General features: G+C 43.6%; 2 protein-coding genes across 2 annotated transcripts; both read right to left on the bottom strand.

Moving 5' to 3' along the window:
• Positions 1 to 11,038: 11,038 nt before the first annotated feature.
• Positions 11,039 to 12,152, bottom strand: LOC107035198 (olfactory receptor 3A10-like). Its single transcript, XM_072940002.1, is given in 2 exon segments — positions 11,039 to 11,482; positions 11,485 to 12,152. Coding segments are annotated over 2 exon segments (945 nt in total). The 5' UTR covers positions 12,095 to 12,152; the 3' UTR covers positions 11,039 to 11,147.
• Positions 12,153 to 16,701: 4,549 nt separating this feature from the next.
• LOC140686279 (putative olfactory receptor 3A4) lies at positions 16,702 to 17,659 on the bottom strand. The gene is given in 2 exon segments (XM_072940001.1): positions 16,702 to 16,858; positions 16,861 to 17,659. Coding segments are annotated over 2 exon segments (945 nt in total). The 3' UTR covers positions 16,702 to 16,712.
• Between the last annotated feature and the right edge of the window lie 5,465 nt (positions 17,660 to 23,124).

The following is a 23,124-nucleotide window of genomic DNA, read 5'->3' as shown; positions in this document are numbered from 1 at the left end:
AAATCAAGGGAACCAGGAAGCACTGGAGATGTCGCAGACAGGGAAGAACTTAGGAAAGGAACCCCAAAATGTTGTTTATGGACTCCTGGGATCACTCCTGAACTGCACAAGCAATGATCAGTTGACAAACAGATTCAGAGAACTGAACAAGTCAACAGACAGAGAAGTGAATTAAGAGACAGGCTACCACCCGAGTTCCAGACTGGCGGGGCACGTCCCAGGGGCTCAACCAAATCCTGGGACACGGCCCTTCTCACACCCCACATCCGTTTTTCCTGCATCAGAACTTTGGTTGTTAAAGAGACCTGGAAGGTTCTCAAGGCAGGGAAATGCCAAGTTACAGAAGAAAGGGAAAATGCTTAGCTGCACTACCCAAAATGTGGTCCACAGACCAGCAGTGTTGGCATCACTTGGAGCTTTTTAGAAATGCAGAATCTCAGGCCCCACCCCAGACCTGCCAACTCAGAATCTGCTCTAAGATTTAAATAAGAATCCCAAACTCTTTATGCACACTGTATGCACAAGTAACACTGGTTTAGTCTAGGGCACCTCTCATTTTAGGGGAGGCAGGTTTAACCAACAGATGACAGGACTGTATGTCTACGTTCTAACAGTAAAGGGTGAACTAACAGTACAGAGGTCCTTGCAGGGACTGTCAAGCACAGCTCCAAATTATCTCAGTCCCTGCAGTTGAATTGGAGAGATCATGGATTTGCAGCCTTCCAATCTGTCTGCTGCCAAAGGGCTCCAGGGAAAAAGCGCCGGTGAGCTCATCCCTGTGTGCCTTCATCTTCCTCTGGGTCCTGTCTTGTCAGTCCTCCCCCCCCCCTTTTTTTTCAATAGCTCTGTAATATGTTTAAGAATATATTTTGAATATTTTGCCCAGCTTTTATAATTGTCCCCAGAGGAAGGCTAGCTTGGCGCTGTGAGAAGTGGAAGTTGGTTTGACTCCTTATGTTTTTCATGAGAACTGACAGGTCCCTTCCCCCATCCCCAGGGACTTGAAATTTCACAATGATTGCCTTGGGGTGGACCTATTTTAATCCATTGTGCTTTGAATCTGCTATTTCACTCAGTTATGGAAAAATTTTAAAACTGTTACCATGATAATTTTTCTGCTCCCCACTCTCTAGGAAATTTTTATTAGTCACATGTTGAAACTTCTGGTCCTCCTTCAAAGTATCTTTCTCTTCTCCTTTCCATCATTTTTCCCCTTTTCTTCCTATTCTCTGGGAAATTTCCTCAACTTTATTTTCCAGTCCTTCTTTTGATTAAATGAATTCCTGTGATCCTATTTTTCATTTTCAGGAGCTCTTTTCTGGAATCTGACTGTTCCTTTTTATGGTCTCATTGTATTTCATGAGTTCAAAATCTTCATTTTCAAAGGATGTTTATTATAATTTTCTTTTTCTTCTGCTCCCTATGTTACTTCTTTTTGTTTATTCTGCATGCTGCGCCCCCTTTTTGCTCTGACTTTTGCTCTTGTGATTGCTCTTTCTCACATGATTTTGGCTGTCCTCATTATTAAGGAAGAGGCTCTAAAAAAGATAATTGAAAGTTCTGTGACAGGGTGATGCTTGTGGGCCAATAGATGTGAATAAGCTACTTAATTGGTTGATCTCTAGCTATTGGTGAATGATTTTTTTTATAAAATCTTACACTGGCTCTTATTAATTACCTTCCTGAGAAGAATCCTCTAATGACTTGCCTTTTCATTCCACTGAATTTATCATCCTATCCACATCAGCACCGTGGCTTCCTTCCTTCTTTCCTTCTTTCCATCCTTCCAATATCTCCCTTCTACCTGTCTCCTCAATTCCATCCTCCCTTGCCTGACTTTTATGGACTTTTCACTCTTCTTGTGAAGAATGAGTAGACCATTTTTCTTCAGCATATTTGAGGATGAGGCCAAAAAAGAGAAAGGCAGTTCTAAGAGACAAAGAGAAATTGAGTCATGGAGACTTTAGTCCCCTGGACCACTGACAAGCTTTCTCCTCATGGTGGCAAGATGGATGCTGGAGCAGCTCATCCCATACAGTCTCTTGGGAGACAAGGAATTTTTTCACTCTTTGTGGCTCAGCATGAGGTCTGGGATTCACCCTGATTGGACCAACCTGGGTTACATGAACTTCCCTAAAACTATAACCTTGGATGAAAAAGACACTGGTTGGCCTGGGGTGCAGCCTCATCCAAGACCCATGAACTAGAAATCCATGAGATATCCAAGGGGAATCAGAATGTGGTTATGTACGTTATTTGAGGGATTTGGGGATTCATCAAGAAAAAAAAAAGATATAACCACAAGGTGGCAATAGCACGTACGAGCTTGATTGTGTGAAGCTTTGACAGGTTTGCAAGCAGGGTCAACTCTTACAGCCAGAAACTGGTCAGAGGCTACTGCACCAGCCCTGGGATTGCTACCCAGAAGGAGAAGGGAGAACTCCCAAGGGAGAGAGGAATTCAAGAAGAGACTTTTGTCTGTGTAATGTTTCTTAGCAGCACAGTAAGGAGTTTCTAGGTCAGAGAGCTCTGAGGAGCAGCGGTGGCTTGGGTCTTACAACCACAAGCCCATCTTAGGTACGCTTGGCAGCTGTTGGGTGAGATGAGGTTTTGCCTGGTTTGCAAAGTTAGCAGGCTTAAAATGGCAGAAAATCTCCTCTTGGGGCTATTTTTAAAAACATTTGGGTGTGTAAAAATTTGAGTTTGATGTGTGAGGCTTTTGAGCTGACAGGTCTCAGCCTAAAGTGAAGACATAAACCACCCAGGGGCCAATACACAGAGGCCATAGCTGGCTCAGTTAGACAACAAGTTACTAAAATCAGGGGCAACACCAAGCAGCCAAAAATCAAGCTGTGTATGTACTGAAATGTCAAGATCACCTACGTATCGTTGAATGGGAAAACAAAACAATATAAGGTGAAAAACACGAAGATATATTTTCAATCATGCATTAGGATGAGACAAGGTCCCTGAACAAAGTCAGATCACACACCTCTCCTTTGATTAGATAGACTGCCATTGGTGACAGGAGAGAGTTTCAAGTGCTGGTTGGGGCTTGGTTCCCTGAACCAATCAAAAGGCAAGGGGGTGGGTGAGTACGGACTTATTTTCTGCCAAAGCGTATGCCCTGCATCAGGGTGGGTGAGTCATGATGAAAATTAGACTACTGTTAAGAAGGGGAGATGGGCAATACAGACTGAGCAAACTTTGACCAAATGAACACTATGGTGTCCAATACAGTGCTGACAACCCTGATGTACACTTTCCAAACTCTTTCTTTATCCCCTTTGTCTCCCTAGAAGTCAAATTGTTGAGTTTGTGTCTTAGTTTTTCTCATAACATGGGATTGGAAGGCAGAAAAGACCCATGTTTTCTATTAATTTTTATCTGTCATGCATGGAGTAATGAAAGCAAGAAGCAGCATATTAATACCTTAGCATTCTCCAAAGTAAATCATTGGGTAAGGTAAAGTGAGCCTATTTTGGCCAATAAGTTACATTCTTACTGGCTTAGCATTAAATTTTCATATAAGGAAGCATGAGCTTTGCTTTCTGGGACCTAAATGATCAGTTGGGGTTTGGAGATGAAAAGAGCAATGCAAGTAGACACAGATGTCAGAAAACATATCTGTAGTTTAACCCAGGGTCAATCTCTAGTTGTTTGTATAATTATGGTTCACTTGAAACAAATAGATTCCCAGATATTTCTCCAGCTAAGACAGGTTTATTTGGAATCAACAGAGAATTGCAATTCGGGATCTGCAACTATGGCACGCCATGTGCTAAAAGCCCCTCAGGACAAGGGAAGGAGAAGGCTTTCACAGAGGGGAGAAGGGAACTTAGGAGGGCTGTAATAAACAAAGAGTCTGTGCTTTTCATTGGCTGAGTCCTTGCCAGGAAAAAAGAGGCGTCTTTCCTCTTTCTGTTGAGCTCTGCCATCAGCTCAGTGCATGAGAGTTCCCCTGTCTGGTTTCCTAACTCTAACTGAGATTTCTTTCAATAATTTTTTACATTATCTTCACATAGGATGCAGAACACAATCAAAGGGGTGGAGTTCAAACTGGCTTTTCTGAGGAGGAGGTGAGTTGGGGGGTTAGGGTGGGAGTGAGGAGGAATATAGCATGTGTTCACTTATAAATATTTATTGTTGGCTGCCGTGTGCTGGGTTCTGGGGAAGTTTTAAGAAATAATACATAAATTCTTGATCTTGGGAGAACTCCGTCTAGTCTAGGAGGAGGAAGAGTTAAGAGGACATTTCAAGTATGAACACAGCTAAACTGAGTCTGGTCTCCCAGAAAGTCTAATACTTTGGATATATATTCATATTGATAAGTCTTTATGCATTTATTTACATTTCACTTACTGTGGAGTGCAGAATGGCTTTTCAGTGAATACAAACTGCATTTCTCTTTCCCTTGGATACCATTAATAAATTTATTTCTTGTACTGAGTATACTACTTAATAAAATAAAATGCTCTTTTATTTCATTTTTTGCTTCTCAAATTAGAAATGATTAAAAATAATTAATATTTGTGATGATATGGTCAAATAGACAGGATCATTTTTAAATGCAGACTAAGCTGTCACCTTTCTGTTAGTAAATAGTTTAACAATATATATTGAGTCCTAAAATATTCATATCTCATATCAAAATAACCACTTCATAAAAAAATCCTCTTCATAATAGTATAAAAATTATTATATATTTAGAAAAAAACAACAGAAATGTGGAAACTCTCATTTTTTAAAACCTTCAAAATTCTCCTTTAGAAATAACAGTTGAATAAGTGCACAGGCCATACCATGCCCCTTCCTGGAAAGATCCAATATTGTAGAGCTGCCAATCATCCCCAAATTATCTATAAACTCAACACATTCTAATTAAAATCCCAATGGTGGACAATTCCAATAAGAAAAGTGATTGCACAGTTAAACTGGAAGAGGAAACATGTGAAACTAATCAAGTACATTTAGGAGGAAAGAGAGTAATTAGCATGTGATGTGAGAATGTGGTTTCCATTCACATGAGACGTGGTTACAGATTCTAAAGCTACAGCTATTGCAATGTGGTACAAATACAGAATAGTGTACCAGAATATAAAGTTCAGAAGCAGAAACAAGTGCACAAGGGTACAAACACATTAACTATTTGACAAAAGGATTCTTCAAGTTACTGGGAACAGTCGTGGGAACACAATACCTAGAGTTGGTTAAGGTTAGGAAAGTGGCCCTTTCACACTGAGTTGGCAGAAAGTCAAATGGTAAAATCCGTCTAGTTGATAATTTAGCAAGATTCATGAAAGTGTTGAAAACATGTACATGCTTATAGTCCATTCAAGGAAATAACTATGCAAAGAGATATAAAAGCTTTGCATTTAATAGGGGAAAACTGGAAACAGTATAAAGGGTCAAGATAGGGTTGATTAAGGAAATCCCGATGCAGTTATACAATGATATAACCATTGCAAACAACGAAGCAGGCACATTTATTTAATATGGGATTGAGAAAAACCAGGCTGTGATGGGAGGAGGAGGGAAGAATGGGAGAGCTTTGGGGTATGAAGAAGAGAGGAATAACACAATGCCAAAAGTCAGACAAAAAGTGAAGAAGTGGAGGCCAGTGTTTGCAAGGAGGCTGAGGCTCATGCCCAGACAGTCTCGTTTTGAACACACTTTCCCCCTACCTACAACTTTCCTAATGAGTCTTGTTAACAACACCATCGAATCCATCCATCATTAATTGGCCTCCTCCAGCCTCCTCTCTGAGGTCTGGTTTCTTTCTCACTAAAGGGCCAAAAAGAAAGCAAATCTTTTCTGGGAGTCCCTTCCCTCTGGCCTTATTAGCAGAGATGCAGAAGGCAATCAGCAAGTCCCCCGTCTCCCTTCAGCCCCTAGGCCACATGGTCGTGAACTCTCATTGGGGAGCTAATTAGAGGATTCTGTTTGTGGAACTTGCAAGGACCTCATTCCCATCCTGGCCCTGGCTGTCTCAGTGGGAAACTTTGTTAGAAATGTTGCTGGGTGAGTGTGCCTCCCGAGGCCCTGCCGAGCTGGAGAAGTTGGTGAAGTTTGTCAATTAGTTGCCTCTTGGCTAACAGACAAAAGATGCTGAAGTGTCTGGGGAGCCAAGAGGTTAATCATGCTCCCTCCCAGCGTCCACTGTGGGGCAGGGCAGCAGCTTCTACAGGTCTGAGTCCTTCACAAGCTCACTCAAGGGAAGTGAGGGCCAAGGTTGTACAGAGGGCATAACGCTGGCTGGGGAAGGCTGGGGTTTGTAGGCAGTAAATTCCTACTTTGGGCCTTATTGGAGAGGCCACAAATGCCAGAAATACAGCAATTCCTGTAATAGAGGTGGGTGAATCTGACTCCACGTTGGATCTTTTCCTTTAGTTTTAACCACTGCGCCCTACTTTCTAGGCTTAGTCTTGCTGGCTCAGCACCTTTTGTGAAACCTTTTGTTGCCTTTAGCCTGAAATACACAGGAGAGCCTATTCTCGGGGCTCTGACCTTTAAGGATGTTAGCACTTCTGCACTTATGTGGAGATGGCAAGTTGCAAAATACAGAATAACCTTTGTTTTATTGGAGGTTTACAGGGACACCATGGTCTGACCCACATGAATGGCTGCAAGGACAAAGAATGCCTGCAGGCAGAAGTTTCCAACAACCAACCACACCCATCCCTTGTTTTTTGTGTAAAAGGAGCCTGTATTCTGACTAGAGCAGGATGGTTCTCCAAGGCACTAGTCTGCCATCCTCTCGGTCTGCTTTCGGCTTTCCAAATGAAGTCACTATTCCTTGCCCCAACACCTCGTCTCCCGATTTATTGGCCTGTCGAGCGGCGAGCAGAACGGGTTTGGACTCAGCAACACTCCTACCCAAAGCCCAATGGAATTTTAGCATCTTCCGCATTGGGCTTGTCAGCTCACCAATTCTGTATTTCAATTCATTTAACCCTCAGAAGAATCATCTGAAGTGCCTGTTATGATTTCCATTTCATAGATGAGAAAACTGGGGGCCACAGAGAGGAACTGACCTGCCCAGCGTCACACAGCTAACAGGTACAGTGTTAGCTCAGAGGCCAGGCCTCCCAGCTTCTCAGCCCGACGCTGTCTTCACTTGACCACAGCTGATTTAATGCAACAAGGAGCCTGGACTTCTCAGCTTGCTTCATAGTTGCTTTTCCTTATATCCTGGCCTGGACAACTGTCTGTAAATACCAAAGAAAGGTCTGAAGTCTTTTAGGGCCCAGTAGCATTATATCCTCAGATCCTACAGGCATCAACTCCCAAAAGGTTAGTTATTTTTTGGCTGCTGTTCCGAGATTCCATCCCAAGCTCAATTCATTCAGTTTCAGTAATTACCACCTCTTGGGCCGGCACATCTCTGCCTGGCCCGCTGCTCCCATCTCGGCATCTCTCCAGATGCTGCAGCCCAAGAACCAACTTTTACTCATCAGAGATCCACTGCACATGATGGGTCCTGGGCTTACCCTCCTGCTCTCAGCCTTGTCGCCTGCCCATGTAATTGCCCACAGTCCCTTATTTCCCCCAGCCTTGGGCAGCCTGTGGGGGTCTGAGTATTTATTGTGTAGTAAGTGAATGAAAAAAGCCCAAGATATATGGAAGGGACTAATTCTACAGATGAAGGAATTGATGCTTAGAAAGTCCATGTAGACTTAAGCAGAAGAGGCTGAGTCAGAACCCAGGTCTCCAGGCGTCCTGTCTGAGGCTCTCTTCACCCAATTGTGCTGCCTTTTCCATTTCTGAGCCTCACTGTACTGAGAGTATCGCTCTGTTAAGTTCAGAATTCTTTGGTGATTTACTAGAGGACTGATAACATCTGGAACATGTTTCTTTGGGTATGAACTGTCTGAAGTCAAGGTGTCTGAACCAAAATATCTCTAGAAGGTTCTTTTAGCACCAGAAGACCATGAGCCTATGTCTGTGGCACAGGGAATTGCGAAAAGTCTACCTCAGTCCCCACCAAGATTAGTCACTACCTTCGACTGGAGTTACATAAAGAGATTCAAAACTAGGCAGCAGTGCAAGGGTGCTGGGGGTGGGGTGTTGGTGCTGGTGCAGGATAAGGGTTGGCACGGAATGGAGGGTGAAATCTGAATTTTCAGGGCCAAGAAATGGGCAGGGGGGAAAAGACCCAATGGGAGTATTTTCTTAGGGTAGAGATGGTTTGGTTTGTCTCTTAACCCAGAAAAGGAGGCATGATCAAGATGACAGATAACCACTTCCTGTCTCTCCAAAGCCTCTGAATCTTGATTAAGTGAACCCAGTGGACTTACATTGGATGGACAAACCAACTTACTATTCTTCTCAAAGATGAGGATGACAGAGGACACTTTGAAGGCTGGAGGGAAAACACTACAGTCAACTCATTTTGTTCCCCTTCCCACCATTCACCAATAGCACTTATTAAAATTTATTTTTTGTTTTTTTTAAATTATACAATTCAGTGAGAAACTTCAAATGAAAGTAAATGGAGTAGGCCTATCAGAAGCTCTGAAACAGTCTTACAATCACAGTTTAACTACCCAGAGTGTTTTAATAATACTTTTTTTGGCAGGAAGGACTATAAATGGTTAAGCATGAATAGAATCTAATTTAATTTTCATAGTGGGAAATATTTTTATTCTTGAGTCCTCCGGGAATGGATTTTCCTGTTTATGTCTAGTATATTAAAAAAAACCAACAACAACAAACAAAACTCTGCAAACTCCATTAATTTTCTATGGGATCTAGAAGTAAACTTTTGGTATCTATTAAAAAAAAAAGAGAGAGTAAATGGAGTAGAAATGGAAGGTCCTTCTTTATTTCCCATCCCTCTCCCCAGTCCTAGTCCCCTCTGCAGAGGGAATCACCATCTAAAACTTGGGGGTTGTTCCCCAGGACTTTCTCACCCCCTGCACATATACGTGTCACATTATCACCACTTCCTAAATCTGGCAGTATGTGCTACACATCTTCTCATGTCATTCAGTCCTCTTTTTAAACAAAAATATGCTTTTTATTTAAATTATTTATACCGCACATGAATGACTCATATTGACAAAGCAGAGGTAAAAACAGTTCACTTCAGAATATCACTTAAAGAAAGACAAATACTTTATCATAACTTATGATCACTGATTTATTATTATTTTCCCACCTATGTAACGTGCTCCAAGTTGAATGAATTCCAGTCTTGGATGTGACAGGATTTTGCATCCTGGGGCTCCGTTCAGCTTTTGCTAATTAAATATTCCCTTTCAAGTCTTTGCAAGAAGGAGATATTTTTTCCCAGAACTAACTTCAGGCAGTTTCTCTCAGTTTTAGGGAGAAATGACATTACAGTTCACACACAAAATCAGGTAACTCCTTCCTGTTATGTCAATCTCAATGACTATTTCCTCAAAAGAAAGCTTTACTTTTTTTTTTCCTTTTCCCTTCATATCTTTATAACTTGGATTTAGGGAATTTTGAAAACATCTAGCAGTTTCACTGACCTCCTATGTAGACTACACATTTCTTGTCATAGGTCATGCTTTCTATTATCAGTTAATTGATCCACAAGGTTGCTTTATGCACTCAGCACTATGCTGTTTGTTTGGAGGACATGGGATAGTATAAAACATGGTCCCTGTCTTTAAGGAGCTTATAATCTGGCCGAGGAGAGCAAAAGAAATTGCAAAGAACACAAAGAAGATTATGACGGTGTCTTACTGCTCGGCCCTACTGTTTCAGAGGAGATCATGAACAGTGAATAGAAGTGAAGGGATGCAGGGGTCATCTGACAAGGAAAAGCCCTGGCTGAATCTGAGAGGATGTGGCTAAGAGAGAAAGACTGAGGGAGGAGGCCAGGAAGAAATGATGGAGGGCGGTACGCCCCCAGCGAAGGTCTGGATGTGATACAGTGGCCATCAGAAAGAAATGGGTAGGCTTTCAGGATGGAATGGCATGGGACAGACATTGCCCCAGGGGTTAATGGGCAGTGTGGGCAGCCCTGAGTGCAGAAGGGGGCATGGCCCAGAGGAGAGGGATGAATAGGGAGGCAGCTGTCTGCAGGGAGACTCAAGAGAATGACTCTGGGTACCTCCGTTTGACTGAAGAATATTCTCAGACAACTTGTGGGTTCCATGCTGCCCTCCTCAGGCAGTTAGTAAGCAGGGAGGTAAGGCCACTCTTCTCAGACTTCTGATGTCTGAGCCAAGAAGTGTCTGAAATAGTTCACAGAAAAAATTCTAGGAATGGTCACAGCTGCACGTGAAATCGACTATATCCTATTCACCATTTCTCTCTGGATTGCCTTAGTTTCACACTTTTGGTAAAATCTTGGTTTCTAGTACTGATTCACTGGTAAATACAAACAATATCTCCCTCTGTTTCCCCTTACTTCTCCAGCTTTACTAACTTTCTATGTGTATTAAACAGAATGCCCATTATAAATCAGGGTACTTTGCTAAAATGTACTATTCTGAATGCTTCTCGTGAAACGTATGTTGATACATCCTCAGGTTTTAGGTGGAGGTGTGGGAGAGTTAGCTCATGCGGTGACATGACAAAGTGTTGTCCCTAAGCATGATTAGTCAGGATGGGGACCCCGGTTTCAGGAACAGGTATTTGACAGTGTTGCTCTGAAGAGGATGTTGGCAGGCGCTCTGACAGGCCATGACAGCTCCTGACAGCTCCCTGCTAGGCTATGTCAACCCCAACTTAATTTCACAATGCTAGGTTTATTTCCCGAAGAAGAATCTTTTAAAAACCAGACCCCACATTCTGGTACAAACATATTCTATCTTAAGAGGTGAGAGGAGGGCAAAGTTTTACTTTAATTAAGATTTTAAATATACTTCAATTGAATAGTGATTAAATTAAAAAATACAAAATCATTGATTTTCGTCCCATTTCCTAACCCACATTACAGTTTTCTCCCATCTGTCTTTAATTCATCTTCTATCAGCTACCTAAGTACTCTTTTCGCTACACTTTAGCCTTTTTCCCCAATTCAAGGCAAAACATATTCTACACTGGCCCCTACCGTCTCCTTTCCTTCCTCCTTAATCCACCCCTGAATAGTCCCCTACCCACATCCAGGCCTTCGGCATAAGAAAGTGGGGGTGCTCAGGGAAAAGGTGCAGGTTGAAGCCACTGGCAGCTTACTCAGGGGGCCGCTTCCCCGTCAGCACCCTCCTCAGGGCGCCCTGCACATCAGGGTTCCGGAGGCTGTAGATGACTGAGTTCAGCATGGGGCTGAGGATAGTATTGAGGATGCCAATCCCTTTGTCCTTGTCCGATGCTGACACTGAGCCCAGACGCATGTAGCTGAAGAAGCCGGTTCCATAAAAGATGCAGACCACGGTGAGGTGGGAGCCACACATGGAGAACACCTTCTTCCTGCCCTCCGCTGAGCGGATTCACAGGACGGCGGCTGTGACATGGGCGTAGGACACAGAGATGAGGATCATGGGGACCACCCCCATGAAGGTGGCCCCACAAAAAGCAGCTGCCCATTGAGGTGGATGCTGGAGCAGGAGAGCTGGAAAAGGGGCGGGAGGTCACAGTAGAAGTGATTGACCACGTTAGGGCCACAGAAGTCCAGCACGGACACAGCCACTGTGTGAGTCAGAGCATTGATGAAGGAGATGGTGCAGCAGAGGCCCACCAGGGCGCCCTGGACTTCTCGGCTCATGCGGGCGCTGTAGGTGAGGGGCTGGCAGATGGCCAGGTAGCGGTCATAGGCCATGGCTGTCAAGAGGTGGCAGTCCACGCCAGCCAGGAGGTGGAAAAAGAAGAGCTGTGAGAGGCAGGCTGCATAGGGAACTCTGCACTGCTGGGTCAGGAGACACGCCAGCATCGGAGGAACGGTGACAGTGATGCACCCGATGTCCAGCAGAGACAGGTTCCCCAGGAAGTAGTACATGGGGGTGTGGAGTTTGGGCTCCACAAGGATGGCGGCCAGGATGCTGAGGTTGCCCCCAACCGTGATTACATAGGCAAAGAGAAAGATGGCAAAAAGGATGGGTTGCAGTCTTATGTTCTCTGTGAGGCCAAGAAGGATGAACTCCGTGACAGCGGTCCTGTTGTCCCAGGCACCTGGTTCCATAGGCTGCTGCTGAGAGCTGTGGTGGGAGGAGAAGACTTGGACCTGCTGGAAGCGGGACAGAGACACACAGAGACACGTCATCTGTGTCTACTGGATGCTGAGGTAACACGGCATGGGCACCTGTGGATGGAACGGACACCAGCCTAGAGCTGGAGTAGGATCCTGGAGGCCCCTATGGAGCCAGACATGAACCCTCTCATTGCTGGTCACCCTGAGATCCAGGGGATCCCAGGGAAGGAGCTGGGGCAGAGGGAACTGCTCCGGGGGCTCAGGACAGTGGCTGTTCACCAATGTGGGATGGAAGCGTTTCAGTGCTTAACAACTGTTAAGTTTGTGTAAGTGTAGAGTGACTGACTAGCTCCACAGATAAGTGAGTGTCTGAGGTTCTACGAAGCACAATACAGGAGAGCAGCAAGATGAGGAAGGGTAGGAAGACAGGATGTGAGGAAATAAAAAGACATAAAAGAAGCTGAGTGAAGAGAGGAGCAAGGGGTGAAGCACAGGAGCACACGGAGGCACACAGGGAAGTCAGGGCGGCTTCGGGGAGGACACACAGTGACAGGCGTTCAGCCGTGCTCTCAACAGAGGCTGCATCTCTCTCCTGGGTACGTCTGTCCCCCCTGCCCCGCCCACCTCTCCAGTCATCTCCCACCTTCCCTGTCTTTATGAGGTTCAGCTGACCCCTGGTCCTCTGGTCCAACTTGCCTTGGGTTATTTCTGTCTCTACACAAAGCCATACACCAATTTTTCTCTCGAAAACTCTCTCTCTTTTTCTATCTCTTTCCCTGACTCTCTCTCTCTGTCCTGGTTTATAAGGACAACTGAGTACACTGGAAAGAGCTATGGAGTTGGAGCCCAGATGCTTGTGCTACTTTTGTTATTAACAAGTTTGTCCTACTAACACTGAAACTTTGGAAAAAAGAAAACAGAAGAGAAAAAAAGATGGCAGGGAGGGAGGAAGAGAGGATTGAAAGAAGGAAGGAAAAAAGAAAATACGAAGCTAAACATTTACTTAAACATAAACTTTTTGTCACATATGTTACTCCACTTAAACTTTACAGATTTTCCTGCAGGTAGGTAGTCATTTTAAACATGAAAAAATGAGGCTCAAAAAAGATAACTTGTTTACGTTCAAGGATGTAAGAATTTGTTTGGGCTGGAGAATTGTTATTTTTCTGCCAACCCCTGCTGCCTCCCAAGTCCCTTGTCATTGTCATTATCCCATTTACCTGTCATCCATCCATCCATCCATCTCTCCATTTCTCCATCTCTCCACTTACCCTGCTGTAATATGAAAGGCTGCACTGCATTAGCACTAGGTTTATGTAGAGTTAAAAGAGTCTGGAATTATGGATTCTCTGCCCAGATCAGCCCCCTTGGCTCTCCCCAGACTCTTGTTGGTTCCCTGCTCGTTACTCCCTGGTCTGGACCCTTCTGTTCCCCTCTGTTTGCCAGCTCTGCCCTTCATTCTTCTAACCACTCAGAGTGGAAGACTTCCCCATTCCATTTCACTACCATTCCCTGGATCCAGGTTTCACTCAGTCCTGTCTTCTCCTCGCAACAAGGAAAAAGCCACATGAAGATCATGAGGGGTCTTCATCCCTCCTTACTCAAGAAGGAAGGAAATTAGGAGTTCTGGAGCAGAGGGACTGACCTTTCTACTCTGGGTGGAGTTTCAGGGAGGGGTTCTGGTAGGGAGGGCAGTGAGTTCTAAGCTGACCCAAGGTGGCCTTTCTGCAGAAGGCTTATAAAAGGAGTGAGGCAGGGCCTGCAAGTCTGTCTTGGTGCTCTGTCTGTACGTGGGAGCTAACAAGCACCTAGGGGCCCTAAAAATTACGCGCACACACACGCACCCCCCTCCAGGGATTGCACAGGAAGCCAGAGGCAAACAACCTCAGTCCTTTAGTCCTTAAGGCTTTCTCTCATCTGCTTACTATTTTGGAGTCTATTCAAGAAACATTAGATTCACAACATCATTCCAGGCTCCTAATTAATGCCTCTGAGAAAGGAGGAAAGAGACAGGTACTATATTATTATTGTTGCTATTATTATTGTTATTATTACTATTACTATTGTTATTTCACAGTATAAATAGCCTTTACAGTTTGCAACGGGAAGTGGAAGAGGAGGGGCTAGGACAGCTCCGGGTCCTGGGGTGGCTCACGGTCTCTGCCCTCCTAGTTCCCACATTACTGGTGGGACTAAGATCCAGGGGCGTAGATGACTTGGCAAGACCAGAGAGAGTGTCCCTGGGGGCGTTCATGCTGGGTGCCAGATAAGCTGATTCTGGTACTTATTTCTCTCATTTCTTTTTCACATTGCATTTTTTCAAGGTATACCTTTAAATATTGGGTTAACTAAGATATAACTTTAAATATTGGCTTAACTAATCATTTTAATTGTCAAATTTGTTGAGTTTCGATAAAAGTATACAGCTTTGCATGTAGCACGTGCATCAATACATAGAACACTTCAACTGCTCCAAAAAGTTCCTGTCTGCCTCTTTGCAGGCAACACCCTCTCCACACCTTAGCCGTGGCAGCCTCTGATCTGATTTCTGATTTCTGTCCCTCTGGTTTCACCTGTTTCATAGCATCATATAAATGGAATCACACTGTATGTAGACTTTTTAATAACTGGATTCATTCAATGAGCACAATGCTTTTGAGATTCAAGCATGTCGGCTGTACCTGTATCACAGCCCTTTGTCACTGAGTGGTGCTCCGCTGTACGGAGATACTGCACGTTGTTCAGCTATTTATCAGTTAATGAACATTTGGGCTGTTTCCAGATTTTAGCCATTACAAATAAAGATATGATGAGTATGTGCAAACAATTCTCTGGATGTATGTCTTCATTTCTCTTTGGAAAATGCCTAGGAGTGTAATGCTGGACCTTACGTAAGTGGAGGTTTAATTATGATCTTAATGTAAAGATATTCTAATGGTATAAAAGAAGCCTTGAATAACTGAGGAAATACACTTTAATCCAGATTGGGAAAGTCAAGAGGTCAAAGGTGTTAATTCTTCCTACATTTGTACACTGATGCTGTATTAGTTGAACTTTATAAACAGATGTTTTTCAAATAATCTGGAGGGATGGTTGTATGAGAGGAAGCAGCCGCAGGAATGAGTAAGGCTGGGACAGGCCAATGCTAGGGAAAGAAGAGTAGCAAGAAAGACCTTGACAACCACGTATGAACTTGCAATACCACAGTGATTAACCAGTGCAGCGGAGAGTCCAACAACAGACCCCAGGCTCTAAGGATATTTAGCAGACAGTGAAGGGGTCATTTCATATCAGTGGGGAAAGACTCAATGAACCTATCCATTCAAAAATAAAAAAGGTTCTTTTCAGGCTCATTACAACACCCATTCAACAAGATTATTTGAAGCCACACAGATTCACTAACGGAGGGTAGTTAAGTCCAGTTTGTTCCTTCCATTCAAAGGAATTTTGTGCAATCTAGAGAAAAGAGGAGAAAGATCTATATTGAATGCCCTGTAAAGAGGTCCACCCACATTATTAAGTGAAAAGAGCAGGATATAGAGCTTTAAGGATAGCATCATTCCATTTTTACAAATACATATTGGGAATGGAAAAAATTGATCACAACTATATTCTAAATGTCAATAATGATTATCTCTGAATGGTGAACTTGTGGGTAATTTGAATGTTTGTACTTTCTAATTTTTCAATAAGTGTGCATTATTACTGCATTATGGAAAAAGCTGTGTAAAGGTATAAACTGAGTAAATGGAGTGTCTTCCTCCTTCCAGCAATGCAGAGGGCGAGGCTGGTTCAGGCTTACGTCCGAGAGGGCAAAGGGCTTCATTCAGTCCGTCAGGGAGACCCTTCCAAATGAGCCAGGTCTCTTTCTCAACTAACTTCATTTCATGTATTTGTTGGTGGTGGTCCAACATCCTACCTCATCTCTATGATTTTTCTAAACAGAGCCTATTCCCTCAGATTTGAGTTTTAAAAGTTGCTCCCTTTTTGTTGGTTTATTTGTCAAAATTGGCCTCCAGTAACTCTCTCAACCTCTACCAGTTGCTCTGGAACAAACTCAGTGTTAAAGGGACAAAACTTCTTAATTCATATTTTCATTTTATTTGAATAGTTTCTTTCTATAACACTAATCTTCCTGGTCTTCCTCTTTTTTTTTTTTTTGGCTCTTTTCCTGCCCATCTGTCCATCCCACCTTAGAGATACCCTTCCCCCTTGAAATGATTTTTTACTTTTGAGAGGCAGTAGCTCAAGTCATAGCCTGCCTAGGTTCAAATCTCAGCTCTGACATTCAATAGCTGTGTGCCGCTGGGAAAGTTACTTAACCTCTCTGAGGTTCAGTGTCTTAATCCGTAATTTGTAAATCTGTATCTACCTCACTGGTTGTTAAAAGGATTGAATGAGTTAATAGATGTCAGTCACTTAGAACAGAGGCCTGGCACGTGGGAATCACGATACAAGTACCAGCTATTATCGTTTTTATTTTACTCTCCTTCCTAAGCCAGTCCCTGGTCCGACTTCATCATATTCACTTTCCACTTGCAGTAACCACCATACCTCTTGGAAGCAGTGAGCGGAACCATGACATTCATCGAGGCCAGAGGAAGGGATCTCACTTGAGGGGCTGTCTCCCTGTGAGCACCCTCCACAGGGCGCCCTGCACATCAGGGTTCCGGAGGCTGTAGATGACTGGGTTCAGCACGGGGCTGATGACAGTGTTGAGGATGCCAATCTCCTTGTCCTTGTCCGAAGCCTCCATGAGCCCAGCCTTATGTAGCTGAAGACACCTGTGCCATAGAAGATGCCCACCACGGTGAGGTGGGAGCCACACGTGGAGAAGGCTTTCTTCCTGCCCTCTGCAGAGCGGATCTGCAGGACTGCAGCTGCCACATGTGCATAGGACACAGCGATGAGGACCAAGGGGGCCACACCCATGAAGGCTGCTGCTACAAAGAGCAACTGCTCATTGACTTGGGTGCTGGAGCAGGAGAGCTGGAAGAGCTGTGGGAGGTCACAGTAGAAGTGGTTGATCACACTGGGACCACAAAATTTAACAGTAGATAAGGCAACAGTTTGTGTCAGTGCATTGGTGAAGGAAAAGGCACAGGACATGTCCGCCAGGGCTTGCTGGGTTCCCCAGCTCATACAGGCGCTGTAGGTGAGCAGCTGACAGATGGCCAGATAGCGGTCATAGGCCGTGACGGTCAGCAGGAAGCAGTCCACCCCAGCCAGGAGATGGAAGAAGAAGAGTTGTGAGAGGCAGGATTTATAGGGGATGCTTCTGTGACTGGGCATGAAATGCCTCAGCATGGCAGGGACAGTGACACTGATGCAGCCGACATCCAGCAGGGACAAATTCCCCAGGAAGAAGTACATGGGGGTGTAGAGTTTGGGTTCAGTGAAGATGGCAGCCAGGATGCTGAAATTGCCACCCACAGTAGCTATGTAAGCAAACAGGAAGATGATGAAGAGGATGTGCTTCAGAGCTGGAGTCTCCGTCAGGCCCAGCAGGACAAACTGGGTGACAACCGAATCATTTCCCGAGGCTCCCAGACCCATGGCTCTCTTCCACCTGCAGGAGAACTGAACTGAGCAAAGCTAGAAGGTGCCAATGGTGGCAAAGTGCAGCAAAGTCCAGGAGAGGGCCGGGAGGTAAGGACACATAACATTTAATAGAGTTAAAGACTGAGACATGATAAGAAAAGACTTAATACATCTGACTCTTCCATTGTCACTTATCTCAAGGCATTTTTTTAAATTTCTTCTTTGATTTCATCATTGACCCATTGGTTTCGAGTAGCAGGTTGTTTAGTCTCCAATATATCTGACTCTTAATGGGTCGGAACAGGGCATTGGACAGACTCAAACAGAGATCGATGAATTGACATAAAAAGGGAAGCAAATGTAATCTTTTAAAGTGAAGGGGGAAGATTATTTTTCCTGAAACCAAAATGCCAAGAAGAAAATTCCAAGCCATGGTGGCGTGGCCACAATTTGGGTATGTAAGTTCCCAGGGGATGGAATGGAGGCTTCAGAGGAAGGGTAGGGGAAAGCGGACTCCCCTCAGCCCTGTGTCCCTGCAGTCTGCATGTACACTTGTCAACATACGTGATGGCAGTGGTCAGATGCCTACAATCGCCCAGACTATAAAGAGATGAACCTGTGAAGCCATGAGACTTAGCCTGGACTTTTCAGGAAAAAAGCTGTGAAACTGAATGAGGGGATATCATTGAGCACATTTCCAGCTCCATAGATGGTGACTACCAGCCTTTTAGAAGTTCTAAATAAGTAGATTATATTGCGTTTTTCCATATAGAGTCTAGGAAATTTGGGCTCCATTGTACTGACCTTTCACTGAATAAGAAAAATGTAAAAGGAGCTTTTGAACAGCATGAGTTTCCAGGCTTAAGCTCCAGGTGGGTTTAGTGGATACCTCCTGAGCTGCCTCCCTAGATGCCCAGTGAACCTCTCTCTCACATGCCAGATAAGCAGATACCAGAACCGAGTTTCCTTCTGCTTCCAACTCCACCATCACTTGCCTTTTTGCTCTTCTGTTTCTTGAGTCAAATTGCACATCATCCAACACACATCCTATCATGGATCTGATGAGCAAATAAGGCTTTTACGATGCTGTGACCTGCACACACACACATGTGATCACTGAGATAATGCTCTCCTTCCCCCAGCCCTCAGTGGTCATATCAATAAAACACACAGTGATCCACCTTGACCTCCGGCTGAGGGATAGATATTTAAGTCACTCACGTGGAGTCTACTCCCAACAGGAAGAGGCTGGAGTTGGAGCTCCCCAGGGAGCAAAAGGCTTGAGCAGAGGAAAATGTTTTCTGATAATTAATGTTTAGAATAATGTCCTAAAGTCCACAACGGGTTAACTGCACCATCTAATGGTTTAGTTTTTTCTGCATGGACATGTTCTGACCATCACCCTAGTCTCTCCAGATCTGAACTGGTCTTCATTCTCAATCTGCTCTTGACTTAACTATTTTGCTAACAGCCTTGCCCTCCTCCAGGTAGGAGGTTTTAAACCTGAGTTATCACTGACTCCTCCCTGTCCCTAACCCACACATTCAAGCAGCCGCATCCAACTGGATCTTTCAGGAGAAGGGAGAAGCCATTCCAGAGCCCACAGGATGAACTTCACTTGACTTATGGAAACCAAGTTGGGAGCGTGCAGCGAGGGGCCTTGGGATGACACTTACCAAGTCAAGGGGCAGAAACTTCCTGGGCAAAGAGGAGGGACAGTCATGCTGGCCCACAGACCTCCACATCGGAGTAGCTTATAAAGAACAGAAAGACAAAGGGACAAACAACTCAGCTGACATCATCCTCACTCTGGGATTTTTCTACACCCGATTGTTACCCCTGGGGGCCTCAAAAATTAGCATCTTCCAGGGGGAGCCAGGGCCAGATAAATACTTGGCTTTGCCACAGACATAATTATCTTTAGTTTCTTTTAAATGTTTTGGATTTTCTCAAAATGTTTTCAAGTATAACCTTCATGGATAAGGCAAAATTCATTTATTTAACAGAAATATTTTTGAGCACTTGCTATGGACTGGCATTTGTTATCAGCACTTCATGGAGTTAAAATGAATCTCAGAAAGTCTTAAAATGCAGTAAAGGTCACAGTGTTTTGGGGATGGAGTTGATACTTTGGATTTCTGGTTTAGCCCCACCTATTATCTTGGGAGGGGAGGAGCAGGGACTTGTGACATCCTTGCTTTGCCTGCAATGTGGGGCTGAGAGGTGGGTGGAGCCTGGGGCAAGATTTGCCTCATCTCATCCCCTCCATCATCTCACAAGGTCACCTCACATCTCCCATCACAGCTCATTATAACCATCCTCAAACCCAGCTTCCCTGCTAGTCTCAAACAAATAACCTGCCCTTTCTCTGCTCTGTAGTATAATCCAGCCCCTCTAGCAGCCTGACCCTAAATGTTTTCTAGCCTCATGTCCCCAACACTATAGAGGAAAATAAAGATTTGGAATAACTTCTAGACTGGGACTGCTCTACTTTTGCTAACTCCTCAAAGAGGCCTTAGGCATCAACTAAAACCATTAACAATTCTTTGTTAATTAAGGGAGCTTTCCCCCTGGCTCTCATCAGCAAGTTTGAGAGAAGTTCTTTGCAGGATCAATGGAAGAGCCTCACAGTGTCTCAAGACTGCCATATGGCAAGGAGTTGGCAGGGAATTAGGATGAGCTGAGAACTCTGTTGACAGCTGTCCACGGAAGGGAACCTCTGGGTTCCGGAGCCCAAATGGAACCCTTTCCTGCACATTCTCCTGCTGACAGAGCAAAGGCTGTGTTCTCCCCCTGGAAGGTCTTCTTTTCTCACACCCTGTTAACTCAGGAAACTCTGTCCATGAAGATTTGTCCCAGGTCTTCTCTCTTGCAGGAAATCATGCATGCACCCCTGGGCTGGCTTGGGTGTCCTGCCTCTATACTCCCATAGCAACCTAAAGGCAATGCATGCTGATGACCCTCCATTTTTATTTCCATCCCAGATGCTAAGCTGTTGATTCTCATACCTAACTGTGTGTTGGATATTTGTACATGAACATCCTGCAGGAACCTCAGGTTCAACAGGCACAAAACCAAATCATGTTTCCCCCTATTTACAAAAGGTGCACACACACACACACACATACACACACAATCTTTTTGTTTGTTTACACAAGGCATGATATTGAATACAATTTTATTTGCAACTTTTTTCTCCTTTTTTGAGTTTAATATAATGTATGCTTCAAAATTTTGTGACTTTCTAATATTCTATCATTTGCATTTGCCAACATTTACTTAACCACTGGGTATTTAGTTTCCAATTTTCCACCATTATAAATAATAATGCAACCCAGTCCCTGCATCTCTGAGTTTTGTCCTATGTCCTGAGTAGTTTGTAGCCCCAATTTGTGCAAGGATCTTGTCTCATCCATTGCTAGTCTACATTTTCAAGACTGGATTCCTTGTCATCTCATGAAGAAAGTGCAGGTTGCTTATGTTTTATCTAAGGGACAGGGGAAACAAGTATTCTTCCTCCCCCCCAACTCATATTCTTCTCCTATATCCTTATTTTGAGAGGAGTTACCAGCTCCAGGGCACATCGGCTTGTTTGTTAACAGACGTTACTTTAACTCAGTTTACTATCAAGGAAAAGAAAAAAGATTCATTATGTAAGCATGCGGCAATTCAAAGCCCTCATGAAATAGAGATCAGCTGGTTGGAAAACAGCTTTGCTTGCATTTTTAGACCATTTAATTTATACTGGGACTGATGGTGACAGATGCTAATGATGACAATTGCACCATATTTACTTTAAGGTGGTAGTGATACAGATGTGACTCAACAGGATGACCTTGCTGCAATGCCCGACTTCAGCTCCCCGCAGAGCTGAAAAAGTCTACAGTATCTTTCTGATTATTTTTATTTCATTAATAGTACTTTGCACGTCCACTTTTATTTTTAATGTATTTTATAAGTAAAATACTTATATACAAATGTGATATATGCAGTGGTATTTTCAGCTTGAGAATGAAAGTTAATTCGCCTTAGAATTGAGAGGAAGATGGCAGTGATGGGAGGGTCCCACGGAGGTCCATTTACGGGAGGGACGGTGGAGCTTCTGGGAGGAGGGCAGAGTCCAAGGACAATGGGTAGAATGTCAGAGGGCATCTCATCTCCAGGTGCCATTCCCTCCCTAGCCTCACCTCCAGACTCATCCTAGGTCAAATAAGAGAGAGTTGCAGCAAAGCTATGGTGAATATAAATTTTCTTTATTATTCCTTTATTGGTAGGTATGTAAGTTACTTAAAATTTCCCTCATTTTTGCTCTTCCACCTTTCGGACAGATTCCTAGAAGTGGTTACAAAGGTTATAAAAACTAGTATATTTGATAACAAGATGTTTAGCCAGGTCCTCTATTTAATGGCAGACTATTTTCCCCTAACATTTTATTGTAAAAATTTTCAAGCATATAATAATAAAGTTCAAATAATTATACAGGGAACACCCACATGCCCATCATGTGGATTTTGCCATTATATTTGGTCTTTATAAATGAGATCGCTCAATAGTTATTCTTCTTTGACCTGTGTGTTTCACTCATTATTATGTTTGTGTCATTCGCCTATTAGTGTCTACAACTGTTGCTCGGTTACTTTTTAAGGTTGTTTAGCATTGCATGGGATGAACACACCACAGTTTATCATTTCTTTTCTGTTTGAAGGTATTTTGCTTCTGTGAACACTCCGGTACACACCTGTTGGTGCACACATGCAAGAATTTCTCTATGGCCGCTAATTAGAAATGGAATTCATGCACCTTCAGATTTAAAGGATAAAATCAAATTGTTTCTGAAAGTTCTTGTACCACTTTATGGTCTTACCAGTTGTGTACAATATTTTTTAAAACTCTATATTCTCATCAAAACTTGTTACCTCATTTCTTCATTCAGACCAATACAGTGAACATGAAATGGTGTCTCCAGTGTGATTTTAATTTGCATTTGCTAGATCACAAATAGGGCTGAACTTCCTTTCCTAAATTCCCTTCCTCTTCTGTGAAATCCTCCTTCATGTCTTTAACCTATTTTCTGTTGGATCCCTTGTATTTTTCTTGTTGGTTGCAGAAGTTTTAGATATATTTTGGATACTCCAGGACAGCTATATGTGATGCAGATGTCTTTGCATTTGTAACTGTCTTTTCACTTTTAAAAAGTTGCCCTATGATGAATAGAGATTTTAAATTTTAATGCAAGCAAATTTCTCAGTCTTTTAAAAATGATCAATGCTTGTTGGACTTCTTTAAGAATGATTGAGCTCCTAGAAGATCATGAAGATATTCCATAGACTATTTCCACAGTTTGACATTTTTAATCTTCAGTATAAGTATCTTGTCCACCTGAAACTGAGTTTTGTGCACGGAGTGAGAAAGATGGCTAACGTCACTTTGCCCTGTGGATATCCGATTGCCCCAGCATTGTTCACTGAAAGGCCTGTCCC

The sequence above is a fragment of the Vicugna pacos genome, chromosome 16 (assembly GCF_048564905.1).
Source record: "Vicugna pacos chromosome 16, VicPac4, whole genome shotgun sequence".
In the NCBI taxonomy this organism is placed as follows: domain Eukaryota; kingdom Metazoa; phylum Chordata; class Mammalia; order Artiodactyla; family Camelidae; genus Vicugna; species Vicugna pacos.
The sequence above is the reverse complement of the archived record's forward strand: the minus strand, read 5'-3'. Positions and strand labels throughout refer to the sequence as shown.